At 48.5% G+C, this 25,670-nt stretch overlaps 1 protein-coding gene across 6 annotated transcripts in view; it reads left to right on the top strand.

The window, feature by feature from the left end:
* Positions 1-25,670, top strand: part of MICAL2 (microtubule associated monooxygenase, calponin and LIM domain containing 2) — a 141,612-nt gene that overhangs the window by 70,664 nt on the left and 45,278 nt on the right. For all 6 annotated transcript variants that reach the window (XM_039240879.1, XM_039240882.1, XM_039240881.1 and 3 more), the window contains 5 exons: positions 14,030-14,237; positions 17,464-17,580; positions 18,968-19,069; positions 21,711-21,866; positions 24,879-24,979. In XM_039240879.1, the coding sequence (XP_039096810.1) occupies positions 14,030-14,237; positions 17,464-17,580; positions 18,968-19,069; positions 21,711-21,866; positions 24,879-24,979 (684 nt within the window). The remainder of the gene's footprint in view (positions 1-14,029; positions 14,238-17,463; positions 17,581-18,967; positions 19,070-21,710; positions 21,867-24,878; positions 24,980-25,670) is intronic.

Genomic DNA, 25,670 nt, shown 5'->3' with positions numbered 1-25,670 from the left:
CATCATAGAAATCACATAATGGCCATCACCAGATACCTGCAACTATGAGCAGGTTATTTAACATTTCAGAGCCTCCATTTCCTCATCCGCAAAATGGCAGGTTTCTAGTAGTGGATGCAATCAACATACATCGTAGGTAATACATCATAGACTTCCACTAAACAGAAGTTACTGTTAAAAATCAGAATCTCTTACTCTGCTGGCTCTGTGGATCAACTACGGGGATTTCTACATGCCTTCCAGATTTTTCTATGAGTACCTGACACGCAACAACTGGGAAACTAAATCTCTTAACCTTTATGGGCTGAGTGTGTCTCGTACAACCGTTGCTATTCCCAGCTGTCAGGACGTCTTCACCCAGCCTGAGAGTGGCTTCTTTCCAGGTTTCTGCCTCTGCTCTTTCCCAGTCCCTCTACTAATGTGCTTGGTGAAATCCATCCAATTCAAGAAACATTCGAGAAACTTTAGAATCTTCTACGCTAAAGTGGGAGTACCTGTGGGCAGAAAATGTGACGTGTCCATCCCTGTTTCCCCAGCCCTCAACATGATGCCTAGAAAAAAAAACATGTTAATGCTTTTTTGAAGGAATGCATGAACAAATGAATGATAAATACCCTTTTTCCCTGGCTCATGGGTAGGATCAGGAACCACAGAACAAAAGGATAGTGTTTCCCAAATGCCTTAGTTTTCCTTTCCCTTTTTTTTTTGGATTTATTTATTTATTTATTTATTTATTTATTTATTTATTTATTTATTAAAATAGTTTATTGTCAAGGTGGTTTCCATATAACACCAGCACTCATCCCTGCAAGTTTTCCTTTCAGTAGTTCAGCACAGCTGAACCTTGTCCTCGCCTACCTCATCACCTCCCCCCTTCCATCCACACCTGTGTTTGCGCTGGGACAAGCAGTCTGTTTGTTCTGCCTCGAGGGTTACGGTAATTCTTCCCCTCCAGGGTTACAGCTATGGTGTAATATGCCTGGATCCCAGGAGTCCTGCCTTCCGTATGTGGACTTCGTCGGTCAGCCTAGGAGGGGCTGACCCGGCCATTCCACTGGCCCAGGCATGGTCACTTTCAGAGCCCTAGATGCCCAGGCATGCGTTCCTCTTGGTGGCAGAAAGAATTCCCAAGCAGCCCCCGGTAGGCTGTGCGGAGAGGCTTTCCAGAGACGTGCCCTTCAAGATGCTCTGATAAAGAAAACACACCATGTTCTTTGGCAGGTTGTAATCACGGGCGGGCAGGATGGTGTAGGGCTGGAGTTTCCCGATGTCTAGACACTGTGATCTACTCCCAGCTTTGAAAACATTTTAATTACAAGCCAGTTCATAGTGTCAGGTAACCCACTTGGAAGTTAGCAGGAGCTCCTGGGCAAGCTTGCTCATCTCTTCTGTGTCCGCTGCATGTGGAATCAGAACTGCATTGGGTGAGAATGGCCCAGAAAGCATGTGTCAGACGCTGTTATCTGCTGGTATCCGCAAGGTGTAAGGTCTCTTCAGCGGGGAAGGAGTCTCTCTGGAAATAGACTGGGGTGTGTCTTATACATATCCGGATTTGGGATTTCCCCATATAACCTTCAGTGGGTTGGGTTCAGCATGTAGTGTATCCCAATCCTGGGAGATGGGTCAAGATACAATGACCAAATGGATTTTCCCTTGGGAAATGTCAGGATTTGCTGTTCTGTCTCACTGGCTTTGTGATGCCCAAAGTGGTTTTCCATACCTGACCCTAACCATTTCTCTGGTGAAAGATGAGAAACCCCATATTTCTTTGCAACTTCATTTCTGTCCTTCTCCCCTAAACCTATGCTTTGAAACAGCTTGTTTAATAGGACACACAGTTTAGATCATATCTTTCTCCAATTTTTGAAAAGTCCCAAGGCACACCACTGCTTGCTAGCATTTCTAATCAGCTGCAGATAATCTGTGTTCCCATGAAATTGATAAAATCCCCTGCAAAATTATGCAAGTGGGTGGTGAGTAACTTGAAACCTAGATCTGCCTCTTTGCAGATAAATTTTTCAGCAGTGGGACCTTAACGTCCGTGCACCAGAAACAGCAAAGAGATAAAGGAGTTCCTATCCTGTAAGTTACTTTCTGTCTCGTTTAATAAGGTAGTATGTGCGTAGCCCCCAAGATGGTGTCTCAGTAAACGCGGACCGTGATATTTTGGTTAGTAGCTGAAAGCATCCTGATCTGGGGAAAACACACGATTGGATTTGATTTGTTGATTTATTGGGTGATGCAGGTCTTCTGGGTCAGGGACTATTCCGGCCTCTGGGGATACAGCGTGAATCAGGGAGGCAAGTTACCTGCTTTGATGGAGCTGACAGTCTACGTGGAGACAGACACAGGGAACTAGTTAACAAATAAAAAAGAGATTTAGGGTTGTGGTAAGCACCCTGTGAAAACAAGGAAACGTGACAGTAAAAGGGGTAGGGTGGGAAGATATGTCTGAGGAATGTGATGTTTGAGGTGAGACCTGAATGGCGAGAAGCCTCTGTACAAAGATCTGGGGCAGGTGTCGAGGCAACAGGAGTGGCAAGGGACATTCATCGGAATTCAGGAGATACTGACAATAGCAGCTGGGCTTTCCTGAATACCTCCTTGGACCCCTTAAGATAAAGAGGTTGCCAAGGGAGGAAGCCTCGGGATGATCTAAGCCAGTACTTGGCAAAAAGTCTAAAATATTTACAGTCTGGTCCTCTAAAGAAAAAGTGTGCTGACCCCTGACAGATTGGACAGTATGCACACCTCTGGCCTTGGAGGGGGCACAGGGCAGCTTGCGAGTGTGGAGCCAGCGGCCTGGCAGCCTTCTGGGTGTGCAGGCTCCAGGCAGGGCACATCTACCATGCTAAAGTGCCCTGATAAAGGCAACGTATCTGCCACCAAGGAATGTGAAATGCTCCCAGCCTTCAAACTGGCGGGATCGCAGCGGCCATGTCCCTGGGTGAGCTGGCCCGTGAGCTCTTAGAGGTGGAAATGCTGCTGCTTTCATTCAGAGAACATCTGCTCAGGAAGAGGGGAGGGAGGAGAAGAGCCATCAGTCATTGCTGCCATTTCATGAATGCTTACCACATGCTTGCTGTGTTCTGCTATTTACCGACTTCATTTCGGCAACAACGCTAGTTGGTAGGAACTACCCTAATGTGTTGTTTATGGTGGAGGAGACTGAGGTCAACCACCTGGAGTGTGCTCTGCTGCTGTGCTGGGAGTCACACGGCTGGGAGACAGCCTTCCTGCCTCCCAGTCCGGGCCCCTCACTTCACAGCCATGTGTGTTGTTTCCTTGTGGGGTTCCTTTGAGGGCTGGGGGTGGGGGGGGTTCACCTGTTTTTGTGTCTGAATTAAGTCCTGCTTAGACCCTAAGCCATATACATCCAGCCACCTGCCTGTGTGTCTATAGACCCTATAAAATAAGATGAAGGAAGCCAGCTTGTTCTTAACAGCATGTTCTGGTAGCATATCCTTACCTGCTGTCTCCTCCTTGGGGAATACTCCAGGGCTCTTGGCCGAGTGTTTGCTGGTTCAGATATGACTGTGGAGAGACAGGAGTGGCCTTGTGCTCCCAAGGGCTCCCTGGGCCCTTGGCCCAGCTCTGGGCTGGCTGCAGAAATAGCCACTGGGCTCAGGTAAATAGTCTCTCCTTTGCTGACATTGAGCAATAAGAGTCGATGAACGTGGAAGGAATGCCCGGCCTTGTCTCATGCAGATCCATTACCGTGCCCATGGTGGCCTTTCTGTAGGGGTCAGCCCGGGACAAGACTGCTGCCCACTGACTGGGTCAGCCTTGTGTGTCACCATGCATGGTCACGGGATGAGGCGGCCCCAGTGAAGGAGGCAGAGTTCCCACGAGAGAGGAGAAAATGGGCCAGAAAGGGATAGCAGACCCTGCCATGTGGGGGAAAGGTGTCAGGACAATGTAAGAAGAGCGAGCCTGATGGCAGAGTCATGGGGACTTAGTAGAGACTCCTGGTTCTGTGTTGTGTTAGCTCTGTGACCTTAGGCAGGTGCGACATGATGGATAGGAGCTTGTGCTTTGGAACTGGAAGTTTGGTCCAAATGCCAGTTCCTCCTTCCTAACGGTGTACAACCCTGGGCACTCCACTTAGCCGTTCTGTGCCATGAGTTCCTGATTTGGGGTGGTTGTGAGGTTTGCATGGGGTAACACATGAGATGCACTTAGATCTGGTACTTGAACCAGAATTGGAGTTCAGGAAATGCCAGCTCCATTCATTCATGTCGCCTGAGTCTCAATTTCTCCACTGTAACCTGGGAAAAGCAATGCCGCTTTCACGATGGAAATGAGTTTGGGTACTTAAGGCATCAACTGCAGGTTGGCATGTGGCAGGTACAAAGTCGATGCTTCTCCTAACCTCAGGTGGCCCCAGTCATGGCACCTGTTGAGTGGAAATGTTTGTCACCTGGGAGACTGATGACTGCTGGGCACAGCCCTGGCTGGGTTCTCCGGGCTGGGGAAGTGTAGGTTGGTGGATTCTCAGACTGCGTTCTGCCTTTCTCGTTGGACTGAATTACCACGATGTTGGCCCCTTCCAGACGTCCCCAAATCCTGGCTGGAAGCGGCACCCTGCCATTGCTCTAGTTTTCCTACTGGATCTTGCCAGTGCCTCTCACAGCCACCGTACCAGTTTGGCCCCCATAGGGTGCCAGTCCACCCAGCACCTGCTACGTGTGCTCACCTCTCTTTTTTCTAATCCTCACCGAGCACTAGCCCCATGCCCCAGGGTAGTGGCTTGGGACACAAGGCAAGCCAGACATGACCCTGTTTCTGTGGAGATCATAAATTAAAATTCTCTGAGAACCGCAGCAAGGGAAGGCTGTTGTGGATTCCTAACCTGCTCTCCCCGTCACCTGCATTGGTCTCTGTGGCCCAGCGACCAAAGGATGGTCTCCGGGTTCAAGTCCTGGCTCTGCCTCTTCCTACAGCTGTGACAGTGGCAAGACAGGTACAGGTGGCCCCGAATGAAGGACTGTGAGTGCTGGCCATTGTCGTGTAATGTGAAGACCCCTACCTGGCTGAACGTACAAGTTCTAAGAGCCTTAGCAAAAAGAGAAAGTGGTAAAAGTGACCTAGCGTGTCTATATCTGGATGCTGGCTGGCTTGTGTATCTTAGCTCTATGTTTTTCCCACATACAGATTATAACCGGCCTGAGATTTCTTGAATATATCTGGCCTCAGCCCATTGTAGAAGGCTCCTTCCCCTGTTCTTCTGCAAGAAATGTCCACACCCTTTTTGGGGCTCTTGGAAAGGCCTGAGACTTCTGTTCTTGTGGGGGAGAAGAGGGAGCCAAGAGAGCTGGCTGCTTGGCCCCAGACCCTGCACCTTGACTAGAAACTTCGTGGCTGATAACCACACACACCACGATGACAGCACCAGATCCCAGGGGCAAAAATGCCCGGGGTTGACTAGACGAAAGACCAGGGAGGGAGAGAAGACTGATAGGCTACAAGGAGCAAAAATAGTGTACTTTGTCACATCAAATGAATATATTTAAGAGAGGTGCATTTCATGGTCTGTGAACTGTGTCTTAAAAAACAAAAGGGGTTTGAACACATGGCGAGCTCCGGTCAGTGATATTCATCCTCAGGTCTTTGGGAGGAAGCATACTGATTCTGCAATTGAGTTGGAATGCACCAAAAAAAATAAGGTAAACTGATGAGTGGGTAGAGGTTCGGATGGATGAATAAATGTGTGATAAAGTACGGAGAGTAAAATGTAATTATGGACTCTAGGTACTTAGTGCTTGCTTGTTGACTAAAATTCCTTCAGCTTTTCTGTGTATTTGAAAACCTTTGGGAAAATGTTGTAAAGAAAATACTATAAAGCTATGAGATTACAAACAGAAAAAAAAAAAAAAGAGCCCACAAGAGAAACATATATGCGTACATATGGAAAAATTTACCGTTTACAGTGCTGTTTGAGGAGCTCCTGGGTGGCTCAATCTGTTAAGCATCCGACTTTGGCTCAGGTTCATGATCTCACAGTTTGTGAGTTTGAGCCCCGCGTCGGTCTCTGTGCTGACAATTCAGAGCATGGAGCCTGCTTCAGATTCTGTGTCTCCCTTTCTCTTTCTGCCCCTTCCCCGCTCACACTCTGCCTCTCTCTCAAAAACAAAAATGAAAAATTTAAATGCTGTTTGGAAGCTGGATGTAATATGAAGAAAAATAAAACTAGGCCTACATATTTTCTGCAACAGATTTCCTTTTTTTATACTAGGAAAAATACTTTTGTTACTTTATATGTTTTATATATAATTTTTTTTAAGGAAGAATGTTCCAGACAGGGGGCAAAGCCAATGAAAAAGGCCCCGTGTGTTCATAGTGAGGCCATTGTGGCTGGAGCGCAGAGGGAAGAAGTGTGGCAGGAGCAGAAGACAGGAGAATTTGGAGGGCAAGGTCATACAGGGCCTCAAGGCCATGATAAGGTCTGACTTTGAACTCTGGGTGCTATGGGAAGACTTTCGGGGTTGTGAGCTGGGAGTGAGTGATCTGACGTTGGAAGGCCCTTCCTTTCTGCTCCTTTGGAGGGAGGGAGGTAGAGGGGGTAGGGAAACAAAGGTGGAAGCAGGACTTCCCACTCCCTCCAAACCCCCGCACTCTCTGGCCCAGACCTCCGTGTGCCATTTCTCCAGTCTCCACATCCTCAGCCTCGGCTGGCCACTCGTGGGCTGTCTCCCAGAGGGACTTCTCTTGTGAAAGTCACCAGTCTGTCCCTCCAGCAAGTTTCTGCAGTCTTCACAGGTAATCCCCAGACAATCCAGCATTCATGATCTCTGTTTAACTGTTTCTCTGGCCCCAGCCAGCGGGTCTCTGAGGTTTGGGAACACCAGCCTTCTCTTAACATCCTCTGCGGTCCCCCCGGGGCGCTCAGCGGTTCTTACATGCTCTGGTGGAGGAGGGGACATAATAATGGACCACTGAGCACCCCCAGGATCCCTGAAAGAGGTAATATATAGGCTTATGATTTCAAGCATGGACTCTGGGGTCCCAGGTCAGCCCCTGCTCTAGTCCTACAACCCTGGTCAAGTCCTATAAGCTTCCCAATCCCATTTTTTCCAGTGCCAGATGGTGATGGAATATGCCTAACTCAGGGCTTCCGTAGGCATGAAACAAGATGCATTTCCTACAAAGGGCTCAGCACCATTCTTGCACATTGTAAGCAGGCAGCAGGTGCGGGCTCTGATTTTTATTATCGCTGTTGTGAACACTATGATTACTGTTGCTCTTCCCAATATGGGAGGTACAGCCACCGGCAGAGGTGGGACAGAGTTGGCGCTATTGATCAGGCACTTCGACATCTGCAGAGAAAGGGTCCTGTGCTGTCCTGCCACTGGGGGCTGGGTGGGGGCCGGCACGCATGCCCCGACTTCAGGGCGCTCATGCCCAGGTGGGGAGAGACCGCAGCATCCGACCAGCCCCCAGAAGCAGGAGGCACAGCCTTGAGGGTTTGTACTTAGAACATCAGACCAGGGCTCCAATACAAGTGGACTCACAAGGCCAAGGGGCATAATGTTTACAAATGAAACTGTCCCTGAAAATCCAGACCCTGTGGTGGTGGGGTGCTGGCATTCCTCAGAGCACTGGCTCAACCTGGAAAGGAAGGAGCGGGAGGAATGGAATGTTTCTCAGAGGCATTTGTATTATTATTATTATTTTTTTTTTTTTTTCAGAGCAGGCAGGGAGAGCAGGATATCTCTTTCCTTTTCCTTTCTGCAAATTTCTGAGGTTAGTGAGTGGTGGTAATTGTTACTCAAGAATAACTGGGTGTGACCCAGATACAGGAGAGCCGACCGGGGTGGGGCCTGTCAGATCAGATAAGATTTAGCTCCCTGCCCGGAGTGCCCCCTTGAAATCCCCAGGAAGAGCCCCTGTCTGACCACCCCCCCAACCTACAGGGTTTCTAACCTCCATGGATAGAAATGGAAGTGGCTACATCTCTCCATTTAGGGCTGCCCTGCAGGGTAGGTGGTGTGAGGCCCGTCCCCTGCCACAGGCCCCCCATACTAGCAAGTGGGTGGCACTTAGGATCAGAAAACTCTGTCCTGTGATTCTGAGATGAACTGTTTTCACCTGTGGTAACCCAGTAACAGGGCCTTCCTGCCTGGGTTCTGGTAAGCAGCTGGTCCCAAGAGCCGGTAAAGCTGGAAAACCACATGAGGAAGTGTGGTGGCATGTCCCTGGAACCAGAGAGCTGGCCCGCGGAGCAGGGAGACGGCGCCATGCCTCACCGCCCATCACTCAGCTTGCTGCCAGGCTGTCAACCCCCCAGATGCACTGGAGGAGGCGGGCACTGTCCACGGCCAAACCCCTCACTGTCAAGGCACACGCCCCGGTCCCTTCCTGGGCTTGCACGAGCTTGAGGTCCATCTGGCCTGTAAACTTCCACCCCAGGGAAGCACAGGAGGCTCCGCCCAGACACAGGCCTATAGGCCTGTGCAAAGGCCCTGTGTACCCAGCCTGATCCCCAGCTCCATTCAGTGGGCCGGGGTGTGCCCCGTGCAGGGAAACGGTGAAAAGTCACCTTCCTTCGTCCTGACTGCACCTATGAGGTCTGCTTTACTGTCATATCAGATATGTGGTTCAGCACACAGGCCGTGGACCCCCATTGTCTCTATTTGTATCCAAACTTGACCGCTTGCTCATCCTATGAACCCACCTGAGAGACTTTCTTATGCTCCTTTGCCCGTTTCTTAGCTTAAAAATGGGGATACTCAGGGTGCCTGGACCAAGCAGCTTCACTTCTTCTGTTCCTCAGCTTGCTCATTCACAAAGCGGAGGCGATGATGACCCTGACCTCCCAGGGCCATGGGAACGATGAAATATATAAGGTGATTAGGACAGTGTAAGTAGAAAGTCCTGGGCACAGTAGAGTTTTAGATACCATGCTTATCGTTTTCAACAAGGTTCGGAGCGCCGGGGAACCGCAAGCCTGCCTTGACTGCTGCCTCCGAGTGCTGGCTTCTCGGTGCCCCTCCTCGCTGGGACATCTGCACACAGAGCCCCAGAGACACTGGAGGCAGCGTTCAGAAGCGGAAATCAAGTCTCCAGTCTGCTAACCCCTGGCTTAGCCCCTGGTCCCCTGGGTGTTTCCCTCTGGGGACTCAGTACCTTTAGCATGCTTGGCACGGGCCCTCTGCACCCACCCACTTGTGGATCGGAACATGCACTGCACCGTCAAGAAGTGGGGAGCACTTGCTCGGCTCCTCTTGGATGGTGCAGGAGTCCCATGTGGCTGAGGCCCCCCAGCCCTGTGCCTGAAGCATGATCTGTGGGCTGGTCTCCTTGTCCCCGGTTCCCACCCCTTGATAAGTAAGAGCTGACTTTTCCACGTGCTGTTTGTCTCTCCACAAATGTACCGCCAAGCTTATCTATACAGTGGGCTTCCTGCTGGTGTTGGATCTGTCCCACTCCCCACTGGGTCATAAATTGATGTCGCCCAAGCATGCAGATCTGCTGACGTCCGTGATGCGGGTGGCCTTGGCAGACCCCGGCTCCCCCCCCCCCCCCCCCCCCCAGTGGGTGGGAAAGGCAGACATAAACCCTGGCTGACATGAACTGCACATCCCAGTTACTGACAGAGAGCCAGAACTGGGTAGGCGGGGCGTGTGTNCCCCCCCCCCCGCCCCCCGAGTGGGTGGGAAAGGCAGACATAAACCCTGGCTGACATGAACTGCACATCCCAGTTACTGACAGAGAGCCAGAACTGGGTAGGCGGGGCGTGTGTGAGAAGTTCGTTCATCCATCAACTATTTATTGAGGCTGCCCGTGTGCCAAGCCGTGTACTGGGCTCTGAGAGTAACACAAGTGCAGGGGACACAGGGAGAGATTTTGAGGAGCACTCACGCTGGCCTGGGAAACAGATGCAGATCACTATAAGACACAGAGCCTTGTTCTGGGGTAACATTAAGGATGGACCCTGTGGATGGAATGTACAGTGTAATTTGGGGGTTCAAGGAAGGCCTCTGGGCTGAGTCCTGATGAAAAGTTTTCTTTCCTCGGCAACATGTCCTCAGCAGTGAGAGCCCAGATGGGTCTGGGAAATGTGGAGAGTCTGCCGGACTGAGTTCTCACAAGCCTTTGCATTGGGGTCTTTTTGCACCACACCCAACATGGAGAGCATCACCTGCAGGCATGCCGGGGAAGCCTCCTTCTCTCCTGTCCTCTGCCCGGGTCTGGGGCAGCTGCACTTTGCAGCCTCTGGTCAGAACTCTAAGTTCCCATGTTAATCATAACAAGCCTGTTCCGAGAGGAACCGACCGGGCCCCTGCCAACAGGCCTTCTCTCCTGTCTTGATAACATCTGCACCGAATTTTCTCCCTTTATATAATTAGGCCTGTTGGTATTTGCTTTGACTTTACATTACAGTATCACTGGCGTCTCTGAATTTTCAGGCCCAAAGTACATGCTGGGGACCCAGAGTGGTGAGAAAACTAAGCTTTTGCCAGCAGGATTTCAGGTTTAGCTGGGAGGGTGAGAAACTGTACACTGGCTACTGTTTGCATGAAAAATGCACAGCAGCGCCCCCACTGGTGGGAAAGGGATCTCCTGCCTTGCTCTGGGAGTGGTGCTGGGTCAGGCCTGGTGGATAGAAGGGTGCAGGAGAGCTCCCCTCCTCCTCCTCCTCCTGCCCATCTCCACCCCCCGCCCCCCACCTCCTCCTCCCCTCGCACAATCCCTGGCCCTGGAGCGACAGGACTCAGCAAACAGGAAAAGATGCACTAACGGCAAAGAAATGCAGTGAATCCAGGCTTAACCCCAAAGCCGACCTCAGCGTCTCAGGGTTCGGAATCTTACTTTGAAATGCCCGTCATGGTCTGGCCAAGTCAAGCCAGAGGAGCTGTTTGGGGTGTGAGATAAGGAGTGGGGCTGGTGCCTCTCCCCGGTCTGCTCTAACCAGAAAGGAAGCAAACGGATTTGCATACCCATTCCCCGACATCTCTGGAGTGAGTCGTATCTCAGTGGTGACTTCATTTCCCCTAATAGGGTTTCTACAGACTCTCTGGAAGGTTCCAGCTGGTGAGCCGCGCTGATTATGGTGTGGGAGTTTGTGATATGCTTGTTTGCACTTTCCCTTTGAGACCCCAGAGGCCCCAGATGAGTGATAACTGGATGATGGAATATTTGCTAGGGGAAGGGAAGTGCATTTTCCAAAGATAAGGTTTGATCCTGAGCAGAAGGAAAGTTTCCAGATGCCTCTGACATGTTGAGCAGTGAGGTGTGGGGACAGATCTCTTTCCCTGTTGCCTTGCTGGGTGTCTGCAATTATTTATCCCACCCACCCACCCCCCGCTCCAGGTGGACTCTTGAAGGTGTTTCAGGGGCTGCTGGGGGGCAGGGCAGGGTGCTACACAGGGGTCTCTGACTCTCTCAGCCAAAACACTGCCGTTTTCCTCTCTCTTTAGACAGTGCTGGCACTTCTCACATGATTTTGTTTAAATAGAAGGACTTTTGCCCAGTGTAAACAATGGGATCATTACATGTTGTCCCTTCTCTCCTAATAGGCTGTAGCTTCCTTGGGGAAGGACCCTGGTCCTGTTCAACACTGCGGCGTCCATTGAAACCTAGTGTGGGACTTGTGTAGAATCCTGTCCTGTCACCTCCGCTTACCACAGCCTGCAGGACCGAGGCCATACTCTTCACTTGGTGTTTCAGACCCTTAGCAGCTGGCTCCAGACTGACTCATCTCTCCTCTCGCCTTCCTTTCCCTTCCCTCAAAGTACCCTTCTCTACCCACCTTAAAGACCTTCTTTCTCTCTGAATGGATGGCTCCCTCTGCTGAAATGTTCTTTCTTTTTATTCCTGGTAGAAGGAGTACAGGAGTAGTAGTACAGCCTGATGGGCTCGGGAGTGAGACCACCTGGGTTTGCATCCCGACACTGTCCCTCTGGATCTGGGAAGCCATGGGCCAATTACCTAGCTGCATTGTACCTTGTTTTCCCAACTGTGAAATGAGGATGACAATAGTTTTTTCCTCTCCAGTTGGTTGTGAAGACGAAAACCTAAAACACACAAAGCACTTAAATGGAATGTTTGGCATGTAGTGAGTGTTCAACAGATGTAGGCTGGATGGTGGCGATGGTGGGGAGGAAGGTCACTGTTACAGAGCTGCTCCGTGTAGTCTTGTCCAGCTTCTCGGGCAGGGTTAGCCTTTCCTTTTCTGGGCCCCCAGTAGAACTCACTGCAGAGGGCTCTGGTTACTTATTCCGCAAGTCGGAGTTTGCCACTAGACTCCGAGTCCCTAGAAGACACGGACTGGGGGGCGCCTGGGTGGCTTAGTCGGCTAAGCGTCCGACTTTCGCTTAGGTCATGTTCTCGCGGTTCATGGGTTCGAGCCCTGCGTCGGGCTCTGTGCTGACTGCCAGCTCGGAGCCTGGAGCCTGTTTCAGAGGCTGTGACTCCCTCTCTCTCTGACCCTCCTCTGCTCACTCTGTGTCTCTCTCTCCTAGAAATAAATAAAACATTTAAAAAAAAAATAAACAAAAAAACGACGACACGGACTGGGCTCAGCGATGGGAATAACAGTCTCCACTAGTGTGTACCCAGCTCCATACCATGTGTTTTTTCTTCTCATGCAAGCATTTTATTAAGATATGACTCGCATACCGTATCATTCACCCTTTTAAAATATGTAATTCAATGGTTTTAATATAGTCACAGAGTTGTGCAAGCACCACAACTATCGAATTCTCAAATATCTTACCACCATGGAAAGAAACCGCATACCCCTTATGGGTCATTCCCCACCCTACCCCCATTCCCAGGCAGCCACTAATCCACTCTCTGTCTCCCTGGATTTGCCTACTCTGGACACTTTATATAAGTGGAATCATAGATATGTGTCCCTTTGTGTCTGATTTCTTTTGTTTAGCATGACATTTTCAAGGTTCCTCCACATATCAGTACTTTATTCCTTTTTATAGTTGAATAAGCCATTGTATCAATAGACCACATCAACTGATAGACATTTTGGTTGTTTCTCATTTTTGGCTCTAATAGATAATCCTGTCATGAATATTCGTAGACACATTTTTGTGTGGACATATGCTTTTACTTCTCTTGGGTATAAACATAGGAATAGAATTGCTGGTTCATATGGCAACTCTATGTTTAACTTTTTGAGGACCTGCCAGACTGTTCCAAAGCATCTGTACCATTTTACATGCCTGCCAGTAATGTATGTGGGTTTCAATTTCTCCGCCTCTTCACCAACACTTGTTTTTATCTGACTTTTTGATTATAGTCATCTTAGTGGGTATGAAGTGGCATCTCGTTGTGGCTTTGATTTGCATTTCCTTGATGGATAATGATGTTGAGCATCTTTTAATGTGCTTGTTGGCCATGTGTATATCCTCTTTGAAAAAGTTTCTATTCAGATTACCTCCTGTTCCTTCATTGGGTTATTTGTCTTTTTTTATTGTTGAGTTGTAAAATTCTGTATCTATTTTGGATATTAGGCCCTTACAAGATAGATGATTTGCAGATATTTGGGGGCCTGTCTTTTGATGCTTTTATGATGGCCTTTGAAGCACAAAAGCTTTTAGGAGTAAAGTCCGGTTTATTTTCTTCTTTTGTTGCTTATGCTTTTGGTATCACATCTAAGAAATCGTTGCCTAATCCAAGGTCACAGATGCACCAGAAGCTTTTTTGATGGAATCTTATTTTCAATAATTCTCCAAGGAAAGAGCAATAGACCCATTAACAGATGAGGAAGCTAAGGTATCAAATGCGAGAGGTGGGGTTTAAGCCCAGTTCAGTCTGACTCAGAACCTCAAGTGTGTCTGTGTCTCCCCCCCCCCCCCCCCAAGTCCTTATACTTCTGTGTCCTTCATAGGGTTTGGCACAGTGCCTGGTTAGGCCCATAGGTAATGTACCTTATGTGGATGAATGGCAGGTCCTAAGAGGTGTTTGGTTTGTACTTTCAGGTTGATTTGAGTGGATCAGTTAGCTCATGATTAGGAGTTTGGGTCCACAATGCTAGAGATCACTGAGTGTCTCTCTTTTACCTCTGCAGTGTCTCATCGTTGGGGGAGGACCATGTGGTTTGCGCACTGCCATTGAACTTGCCTACCTAGGGGCCAAAGTAGTTGTGGTGGAGAAGAGGGACACCTTCTCCAGGAACAATGTGTTGCACCTCTGGCCTTTCACCATCCATGACCTGCGGGGCCTGGGAGCCAAGAAATTCTACGGGAAGTTCTGCGCTGGCTCCATTGACCACATCAGTGAGTAGAGCCAATGGTGGCACCCCATTCTGGAGGGGGCTGACCCTGGGTGGGACACATTTCTCCACACTAAGGAGTCTCCAGGATGTTCCAGCTTACAAGTCCCTGGGGGATCCATGCATTCACCTGGCAGACATTTCATGAAGGGCCTGCTTTGTGCCTTGTGCTGGCTCAGTGCTGGGTATGCCCTACTGAATGGTAAGCATGTCTTGTTCACCAGAGTATCTCCAGGGTATAAAAGCATTCTTGACACATAGTAGATGTTCAGTAAGCTTCTGTTGAATGAATTAAATATAAGACACAGAAACAGAGGCAAGTGATACAGTCTGCACTCACAAAGAGCTCACCGATCTTGTCAACAATAAACTGCACTTTAATAGAGTAGTCAGACTTGCTGGAGGAGTTCAGAAGAGGGAAGGCGTGCAAAACTATTAAGTGGCCTCTTAGATGTTGTGTGGTGGTACTGGGGGAAGCCATGGCGGGATTTAGAACAGAGGAATGACACAATCGGCATATCCTGTACCAAGTGTCCTTGAGTTTTAAAAAGAGAGAGGGCATCCTGATTGGCATTCATCCAGACAAGGAGGGGAAGGCGAGAACATGGATTCCAGGCCCTGGACCAGCCCTGTACCCTTAGCACGCTCAGGTAGGGCAAGGTGAGTACTGAGGCCCTTCTGCTCCGCATTACTCAGGCCTGGGTCTCTCCAGGTAAGACGTGTGCAGACCAGCTGTAGGAGAACTTACAGCTATAGGAGATTTCCTTTCATGCTTAGCAGGGAGGAGGTCTTTAGCCATTGTGTGTATAAGACTGTGACCCGTAAAAGTCAGGGAGATTAGTATATGGGGAGAGTTCAAGGGTTTGAACAGATCTGGGTCCCAAATCGATCTTGCCCATTTGCTGCGTGACTTGGGTCAATTTCCTTAACCTTCTTCAAGCCCCAAGTTTTGTCTCCCACACATGTGATTAATGTCTGCTAACCAGGACAAGGATTAGGTGAGGTCAAGTTTGTGATGTGCTTCTCACTGTGCGTGGCAAGTAGTAGGCATGTAGGAAGTACTTGCATCCACTGGTGTAGCATGAGCAAGAGGCAGTCAGGGTCCCCGACTTCAGGGTTCAGTCTCTCAACCAGTGGGTGGGAGGAGAACCCCAAGAGCCATGTTCTTATGAGGACAGGAGGTAATGGGAAAGGGCGTGGGGCTCAGAGGAATGACTAGAGACGACGGTCAACCACGTAGGGTGTAATTTAGTCACAAATACAGGAGGACCGATGGGCAGTGGCCCCACACTTTATTCCCACTCTGGGATGAGAAAATTCCAGTTGTCTATTGGAAAGAAATTTGGATTTGCCCATAAGGCCGCAGTGTCAGCTTTCAGGGTATTCCCTACCACCCACAGAAGAATTTATGTTGGTTACTGACTTATGATGATGACATTGAGCACCACTTTCTCATCAAGCCCTCCTGAGAGGCAGAACTGGGCACCAGAGGTCCTCATGAGGGCCTCAGTCTGTTGGGCTGCCTTCCCTATGGACCAGGAGCCCCTCTCTGCCCCATTGGTGGGGCTCCCATTTAACCCCTCATTCTCAGAAAAGTCCCAGTATGCGAAAACACTGGCAGGACTCTGGATCCCATTTTCTGACATTCAGGGCGCTCATTGCCAAGAGCAGTTCAAGTGCCCATGAGAAGGGAGGCTGGGAGAATTTATTGAATGCCTACTGTGTGCTGGAACAGGATGGATTAGGAAACTTGAAATGATAAGAAGAGACCAGGCCTGTTTCCAGGCAGGAGGGGGGTTGGGTTCTTTGAGCCCCAGCTGATTGGCTTCCTTCCAGACCGACCGTGGCCTCCAGCCCCAGTGACGCCCCAGCCCTCAACACTGCTCAGCAATTCTCCACGGTCCTGTGTCAGCATCCTCCTCCAGTCCCCAGGCTGCTGCTCCAAACCTCCACCACAGCCGCCTCCTTCGAGCAGATGGCCTTCCTCCTGTGCTCTGGGGGAGAGAAGCCACTGGCGGCACTCCTAAGTCCCAGCCCCCTCTTTCCTCCTGCACTCGCCTCCACCCCAGTACCCATTCCTTCCTCTTGCCCCATGTGGGAGGCAGACCTAGCTGCTCAGCTCCCCTCTCTCCCTCATGGTTTCCTGCCCCCCCCAACCCTCTGTTATTTCCTTTACCTTTTTCTATTTCAAGAAAGGGAGGATATAGACTTTGTCTATGCGTCTATTCATGCCTCCTTCCTTAGTGATCTGACTTTTCCCCCACCATGCTGCCAAAGAGATTTCCACAGAGATTTCCACCCCCAGGAAGACTCCTAACTCCCAAGGGCCTCTTTGTAATCCTTAATCTGTCTGTGGGGATCTGGTATTCTCCCGGCTTCCGGGAATGCAGCTCAGACCCTGTTCTGCCGCTCCCCTGCCCCCAACCACCATGGTCTGAGCCAGTCTGTTTACATGTGTTTCCTCCTCTAGAGCGAGTTCCATATCTCTTGTGCCTACCATGGCACCTGGCCCATTGTGGATGCTCAGTAAGTGTTCAATGAACAAAGCCCAATAAATACAGAGAAACCCACAGAAAGTTTCTTGCTCTACAGAAAAATATTTAGAGGCATACTCGCGTGTGCTGAATGGCAGTACCAAGGTAGAGAAAGGAGGTGACCCTTATTGGGAGAGTTTAGAAAGGTGGGTAGGAGGTGAAATAAGCCCAGTTCTAAAGGGAGAATTCCCCACCCAACCCTGACCCTGGATGGCTAAGAGCTTAGACCTAGTGCCCCACGAAATGAGCCATTTTATCACGGACTTAACTTGTGGCCATTCACTCTCTCTGTCTACTCCTCTTCCCATCTTTACTTTGTCAAACTCATACCCCATCTCAGGAAAGAGGCAGGAAAGAAAGAGCCTCCATTATAATGGCATTATCTAAAAACTAGAGCACAGCATAGGAATTGGGTCTGGGTCCACATTCTAGTTTTGCTGCTATGTCACATTGAGCAAGTCACTTCACCTCACTGACCCTCACTTTCTTATCTATTAAATGGGAAATTATCCTAAAGGGTCACAATAAGAAAACACCAAGTGGTTGGCGCATAATTAGTTCTTGGTAGTGATCATGGTTGGGTTGGTACATGGCTATGCTCAGAGATCACTGAGCAATGATTATATAGTACCCTGTAGGCAGGAGATACTCAAGCATTACTACTGACACTTCTCTTTCCCTCTTCCTTTCTAATAGGTATTCGTCAGTTACAGCTAATCCTATTCAAGGTGGCCCTGATGCTGGGCGTTGAAATCCATGTGAATGTGGAGTTTGTTAAGGTTCTAGAGCCTCCTGAAGATCAAGAAAATCAAAGTACAGTATACTTTTCCTTTCATATCTAGAAATCCGATATTGCAAAATGGAAATCGCATTTGTAGCTCTCAGAGGATGTTTCTATAAGAGTTATTCTTGTTGGGTGCTGTTTGGTATAATTCCATCAAGGATATTTTACCTTTGTGGACCAGTGCTACCTACCACCCCGGGGAATTGTTTTGCTCTTCTCCCCACCCCGGGGAATTGATTAAGTCATTAAACCTGTAATTTGGTTACCCTGCCACTAGGAAGCAGTACTTTGACAAATGAAGTAATAAGTAATGAGGTTAGAAGACCTAGATTCGATTGTTTGGTAAAGTTCATTCCTATGTTCTTCAAGCTGTGTGGGAATACACACAGTTATGTGGATATTTTGTACCCATATGATATTTTAAAATCCAGTTAAAAATAATGTGAAGCTTCTAGAGAAAATATGAAGTAAGTGCTCATGATATAATTTTGCATGTCATATTTTTAAGCCTTACTAAATAAAAGTATAACTTACAAACCACAAAATTTGCCCACTGTGGGTGTCTGATTATATAGTAATGTTTCCCTTTCTCCTTTTAATATGTTTATGTAAATGCTGATATCTTACACAAACCATGGACAGAGTTTGTTCCTAATGCCTCTGCATCTTACTTAATATTAGAGTCTTCTGCTGAGGCAGGACCTTCAGTTTGGGCAGCTTCATGTCAGAGACCTCAGAGCTCCATGTGCTTGTTCAATTCTGACTTCCCCTGTCCTGGACCCAGGATATTTGAGAATTTAGAAGAAGTGTTTAGGTGGCTTTTGTAGCCTCCCGATGACCTAAGTACGGCGTTTGCTATTTAACTTTCAGAGACTTGTGTGCCTTAACCTTTATCAAACCTCTGGTGCACGTTAAATCCCAATTATGGGTGACCAGCAAGATTTTACCTGAAAATGTTCTCATGGAAAGCTGTGTTCTGCCCAACACAGCATTCTGACCATAATGAAGTGCAAATTCAAACTGCTTTCTACTTCCTGCACATCCTTTGGGTCTGGTTAGCAGTGGGAGGGCAAGGAGGAATATAAAGGAAGATGAAGAGACTATGAAGAATACACTGAGAAAAATAAGGTTGAATTGAGACTAATTTCAGAATCATTGAGGATAGACTCCCAACCTGTATAGAAACCAGTTACATCAGGCATAGGGTTGGTGCCGCTGGTTTACCTTGTCCCAGATTGAGCTGATATTAAAGCCAGAAGGAGTCCAGATGAGAGTATGAGTTGGGATGACTGTGGGTTTTTCCTCTGGCAGCTCATGGGGTGCCTACACCTAGTGGTATTATCCATTTTTCCTGGCCAACACGGAGGGGCCTCCCACCTTCCTCTGCCAACTCAAGTCATTTTTCTGTCCTGGCAGAAATCGGCTGGCGGGCAGAATTTCTCCCTGCAGACCACCCTCTGTCGGACTTTGAGTTTGATGTCATCATTGGCGCCGATGGCCGCAGGAACACACTGGAAGGTGAAGACTGTTCTTGGAGCTGAGGAAGGGGGTATGGGAATGGGGGGAGGGGGCAGTGCAGAAAAGCAACATGGCAGGTGTGAAAGCTGGATGGGGCCTTCACAGAAGGGCAGACTGTCCTGCTGTGCCTGAGGCTGAGCATTTAGAAGACTATCATTTAATTGTCTCTGAACCTCAGTTTCCCCACCATAAAATGTAGATAATAGAATCTTCCCAGAGCATTGTTTTGAGGGCTAGGAAAGGACTCCTATGTAAAAATATTTTATAGAGATAAAGTGCCATAGAAGTTAAAAGTCAACATCCATTTACTGAGCACGTGTCAATGTGTAATCCATGGTATTAAGAACTCTCATACTTCCCTCATCTACGACAACCATTCTTAAACTATTAGTGGCATTCTTCCACTGTCACATGTAATGCTCCAGAAGAAGGAGCCCGTCTCTTTTTGTAACTTTTCAGCCCACTCCCTGCTGGGCAGTAAGATCTGTTTCTCCCAGACTGTCAAGGCGCAAAAGCATGCTTCTCTGAGTTCTGAAGTTGGCAACATCACATGTTTCCTTGGAGTAAGAGCTAGTCAGGTTGGGAGAGGAGCACCACTGCCAGAAATGCCTTCAGTCACCTCCCCCTCCCCCAGAGAGTAATCAGTGTGTAGGTTGTACAAATTTGCACTAACTGTATCAGTGTGAGACTACAGATGGTGGACAAAATGGTCCCACATGGCATCTCTTAGACTGGGGACTGGATCTGCTCTTCAAGCTTGCCCTGCTCAAGGGCTACAGGCTGCAGAGGTCTGACCGAGAGGGCATCTCCTCTGAGGACTGAAGGCACTCCCTGAATGAGGGTCGATGTTGGAGGCTTTGGACACGTGGTCTGCTTAGCTGGGCCCTACCCACCTGCGGGGCCACCAGGGGCCTTTCCCCACTCCTACGCCTCCCTTTTCTCCTCCATCCCTACATGTGCCCCATCCGTGCAGTCAATAACCAATATCTGACCAAGATTTTTTAAGCTGCTAACCTGTGCTGTTAGAATCTATAGGGCTATTTAGATGGTTTGATAAAACTGTAAGTCTGAATAATTGCAAATCCAAAACCCGCACCTTGCCTGAGTATAGTTTGGCATTTCATGGACAGGAAGAGAAAGGTGAGGAGGAGGAGAGCCATTTAGGCAGCCTAGCACTGAATAGGTAGACTACTGCAGGGTTTTTCCATATTGGCACTCTTGGCATGTGGGGCCAGATCATTTTTTGTCCTGTGCACAGTAGGATGCTTAGCCTCTCCCTGCTAGACACCAGTAGCACCTCCGAGCTGTAGCAACCAGGAATGTCTCCACACATTGCTTAACTGGGGGCCAAGGTCACTCCTAGTTAAGAAATATTAGACTAGACAATAATGGCCATTTCTGGCCATTTTGATAAAAGTCTAATGAAGAATGACTTAAAAGAGGAGGCACTGAGATAAAAACCCAAGGTTTCCAGTTAAAGGAAACTCTTTCCTTGACAAAGAAGTCTGAGAATCAGCACGAAGTTTGAGTATATGGTGAGCAAACGTGGGGGGAGTTCTCAGAGGAGACTGAAGACAAAGTCATGTCCAGGGAGCCTTGTCTATGTGATGAGTGCCTTGAGTTAAACAAAGTAAACAACAGTGTCTGGGGCGGAGGGAAAATTGGGGATTGTGGGAGAGCCAGATGCTAGAAAGAAAGGGGTGTGGCAGAAGAATGAAGTCTGACCACCTGCTTGGGGTCCTCTAAGTCACCGCCATTAAAAAGCAATTTAATGTAAACCATTGACACTTATAAGCGCCCCAAGGAATCACTGTACTAAATCAATTGCAAGTTAAGATTTTCTACATATTCTGTATTATTGAGTGTGGACTAAGTGCCAGTCACTGGAGACCGGAAATAGAAAATTTGTTAAAATCCCCATCCCACAGGGGCACCTGGGATGCCCAGGTCAGTTAAGCCTCTGACTTTGACGCAGGCCATGATCTCACAGTTCGTGGGTTCAGGCCCCGCATCAGGCTCTGTGGTGACAGCTAGGAGCCTGGAGCCTGCTTTAGATTCTGTCTGTCTGTCTGTCTGTCTGTCTGTCTCTCTCTCTCTCTCTCTCCCCCTTTCTCTCCCTCCCTCCCCTGCTCACTCACAGTCCGTCTCAAAAATAAATAACATTAAAAAAATTTTTTTAAAAAGTTTCAAATCCCCATCCCACAGGAATTCAGTCTCATAATCCTACTTTTCAAAGGGGGAAAACATGAAGAATGCTAACAATGTAGTTTTAATCGTAGAAGTTCAAAGTGCATGTGTCATGAGTGTACCTAGCAACAGTGCCTGACAAATCTTTCAAAGGATGTGCTCTCCAACTGACTATGGGAAGGTCACTTTAGCCTTTTGTTTGTAGAAGCCTAACCAGAATAATTGGTCCTGTAGATTTCAGGAAAGGAAAGAATCCCACTGAGTTAGGCCTCTGGTGATGTGTTTCTTCCTTGGGTACAGACCTTGGCATTTCCGCTGCTCCTATTCTCTAGAGATGCAAAATTCTGGTTTCAGAGGCCCATGAGGCAGCCGAGAATAGCTTCCTCAGTAATCTTTTTCAGTTTTCACACCAAATCCAGAAGAAAGACTCCCTTTTTCTCTTCTCCCCATGCAGGGTTCCGAAGAAAAGAATTCCGTGGGAAGTTGGCTATTGCGATCACCGCCAACTTCATAAACAGAAACAGCACAGCCGAGGCCAAGGTGGAAGAGATTAGCGGTGTGGCTTTCATCTTCAACCAGAAGTTTTTTCAGGACCTTAAAGAAGAAACAGGTGGGACCTTCACCTTTCTCCAAACCAGGCCATCATCCACGCTGGGCTTCCCAGGTTTGGGGATTGGGAGACTCACTCTGATCAAGTGGAAGCACAGACTTCTTAGGATAGAAATTGGCAGGATTCCTTCAGGGACCAGAGCAATTCTTGAGAGAAAGTTCTGGATATTGTACATGAAAATGGATAAAGATGGATTTACTCAGTGCCCATTATGTGCTGCTCTTCAGTATCATGAGATACAGAGTTGAGGTTGACGTGGTCTCCTCCCCAAGTGGCTCATTGTCCAGTGAGGGACAACCATCCTAACACAGGGGGGCTGGCCTATGAAGTGCAGGTCCTTTTGTGCAGTGTGCCAGCTGCCTTTCCCCATAAGGGACGTCCAGGGATGCCCAGGGAACATGTACTCACCCGAGGGCATTAGTTGTTCCCCAGCCGTGGGCCTTGGGGAAAGAAGATACCCATTCATTTACTCCACAAATATTTATTGACTGCCTTCTGAGTGCCAGATGTTGCTCAAGGGCCTGAGAAGGAGCGGTGGGCAAAACAAGTCCCCTGTCTTGGAGCTTATAGTCTGCTGGGAGAGACTGTCAAGAAACAACGAGCATGCAAGGTGGTCAGAAAGATGGTGGAGGGAAATACAGCACAGGGAAGGGGAAGAGGGATGAAACCTGCTGCTGATGACGTAAATCCCCGATTTTTCTTTTAGCCTGATTTTAAAATCTGTATTTCTCCTCAAAAGGCAGTGTAACAGCAATGCTGAATAAAATTTTCACACCAGAAATAAATCATCCACACCCAGCATCACCTAGTACAGAAACCGTTCTCATGTTCATATACTTCTTTTCAGTAATTGTCCACCCGCACCTTTTGCAGGACTCTAGCTCTTATCAGTGTCAATGCCCCTTGTGATTCGGATTTTATCCTCCAGCATCCCATTTTAAATATTGTCCACATTGCAGCCAGGTCTTCCTCATGGTCAATTTTGCAGGCTGCAGAATAGCTCATTAAGTAGATGCACCATCACCGCCTAAGCATTTACATTGGAGGCCGGCAAACTATGGTTGGCTACATGTGTTTGTATCGCCTTCCAGCTAAGAATGGTTTTAATATTTTTGAATGGCTGAAAAAGCAAAAGAAGAATATTTTGCAACAAATTGAAAGTTACATGAAATTCCAGTTTCAGTGCCCATAAATCCAAGTGTATTGGGACACAGTCATGCCCATTTGTTGACGTTGCTGCCTGTGGCTGTGAAGGGTTTGTGGATCCCAATGGCCTGCAAATCCGAAATATTTACCATCTGCCCTTTACAGAAAAAAGTATGCTGGCCTTTCGGTTATGTACTGTTACAGGTAAAACTGCTCCCTGGGAATATTTCAAGTTAGTTTTCTAGGAATGGGATTCCTTATTGAGCTAGACTGTGCTGCTCACTGGCCACTATGATGTGTGCCCGTTGGGCGATTCTCTTGAGTTTTGCCACAGTAGCATGATTTTATTAGAGTGGGTTTTTTGTTTTGGTTCGTTGTTTTTTTTTTTTTTTTTTTTTAGGATTTTATGTTTTATTTCTTTTTTTTTCTAAATATACTTCATTGTCAAGTTCGCTAACATACAGTGTATACAGTGTACTCAACTTCAGGAGTAGATTCCCATGATTCACCACTTACATACAATACCCAGTGCTCATCCCAGTAAGTGCCTTCCTCAGTGCCCATCACCCATTTTCCCCATTCCTCTCCCCCCGCACCAACCCTCACTTTGTTCTCTGTAGAGTGTTTTTATTCAGCATATTATGTTCTGAATGATTTAAGAATTGTCCAATCCTCCCTTCCTCTCAAAAACCAAGAAGATAAATACTTCAATAAACCACCAAATATGAATTATGACAGGACACTGAGGGTGTGTTTCCACATGTCTCGTGCGTTTCCTTTATGTGTCGCTGTGACGGTCATCTTTGGCCATTGTTCCACAGTGACCCTTACATAATGACAATGCTGAATTTCCTCTGATTCTCAGGGGAGCCCTCTGCATTGATGGCTGTTTCCTATTTAACGGTAATAAACGGGTTCCCCTGGTTGCCCAGCATACCTCTGTGCCGACTGCTGATAAGTTGTGATGGGTCTGTTTCTTTCTCTCCGAAGAAGCTAAGCCAGTGCTTCTCAAATTTGCCAGTGCATCCGAATCACCTGTCGGGCTTGTCAAAGTGCAGATTGCTGGCCCTACCGGCAGAGTTTCTGACTTAGTGGGTCCAACGTGGGGCTCTGATCATGCGCATTTCTAAGTTCTCCGGTGACACCGATGCCTGCTTGGGCCAGGGGCTACAGCTCTGTTTTAAACTCAGAAACCTAGTCTATCGAGTGTTTTTGCAATGGCTGGAAAGTGCAAAGTGCAAAACCCAGCCCTCCAACCTGACTCGTTCCTTCCAGGGCACCTGGATTTTCCCTGCACACACAGGAATGGGAGAAACACGGCCTGAGCACCGTCTTGGGAGAATTGACACCGCTCTTTGACTCTCCAGCCACATGGAGGGCCTGGTGGGTGGGACTGGGAATCAGACCGTCCGGAGTTCAAATCCTGGCGCTGGTGTTAGCTGCTATGCTGTGGACAGCCCTTGGCCTTTCTGCCGTGTTTAGTTCTAACTCGGAAGTGCTGGTCCACAGCCCCTAAGGACTTGGAGGGTTTTTTTTTTTTTTAAAGCGCTTTAGTCATATTGCAATATATAAATATACCAAATCAACATATTATACACCTTAAATGCACACCGTATTCTACATCAATTATATCTCAATTTAAAAAACACACAGTGTCTTAGTGGAACTATAAAAGCTAGCCGGGTGGGCTTGGGTAAATTCTAGCACTCAGTTTTCTCTTTCCCAACCTTGGATGTTTTAAAACCTTGTCCAGCTTGACTCTATGCGGGTAAACAATGGCACCCGTAATGCAGCAAAGTAGAGCTCTTGGCATGGAATGGGCACGGAGGGGAAAAACACTGAGTCCGCTTCTGCTTCTCTCTGCAGGGATTGATCTGGAGAACATTGTTTACTACAAGGACTGCACCCACTATTTTGTCATGACGGCCAAGAAGCAGAGCCTGCTTGACAAGGGTGTCATCATTCATGTACGTATCGCCTGGCCGCTGCGTCCTAACTGTCATTCTCTCTGGGACCCAGCAAGTGTGGGAGCAAGCTGCTATCCTGCCCCCAGTGGAGGGAAGGTGGGAGGCAAGAACGACCATCACCCACCATTTTCCTTCTGCTTGGTGGTGTGTGAGCATTGAGTGAAGGAGCCAATACAGGCAGAGGTGTTTCTGCAGAGCGCTGGGGGTGGGGGGCAAGGGGCGGGGCTGGGGGGCGACACCCTCACCCAGTTGTTCGTGTGAGCCTTTACCGCCAAGACATGGACCGAGTCTTTTTTTTTTTTAATGTTTTATTTATTTCTAGGAGAGAGAGAGAGAGAGAGAGACAGCGTGAGCAGGGGAGGGTCAGAGAGAGAGGGGTTCACAGCCTCTGAAACAGGCTCCAGGCTCTGAGCTGGCAGTCAGCACAGAGCCCGACGCAGGGCTCGAACCCACGAACCACGCGATCATGACCTAAGCGAAAGTCAGACGCTTAACCGACTAAGCCACCCGGGTGCCCCGAGATGGACCAAGTCTTTGCCTTCCCCCTGTCTCATTCAAGCCTGCTCCCTTTTCTGGGAGGTCCCACGCCATTCGGAGACCCCCGAGTGGGACACCGAGACCAATTCACTTGTGAATCTCACACGTGGCCCCCTTGTCATCGTGTCGGAGAGGGGAGCCCTCTCTTACAGTC

This window comes from Hyaena hyaena, unplaced genomic scaffold (assembly GCF_003009895.1).
Source record: "Hyaena hyaena isolate Hyena2069 unplaced genomic scaffold, ASM300989v1 scaffold_183, whole genome shotgun sequence".
Lineage (NCBI taxonomy): Eukaryota > Metazoa > Chordata > Mammalia > Carnivora > Hyaenidae > Hyaena > Hyaena hyaena.
Note: the sequence above shows the minus strand (reverse complement) of the source record. Positions and strands in the feature narration are given on the sequence as shown.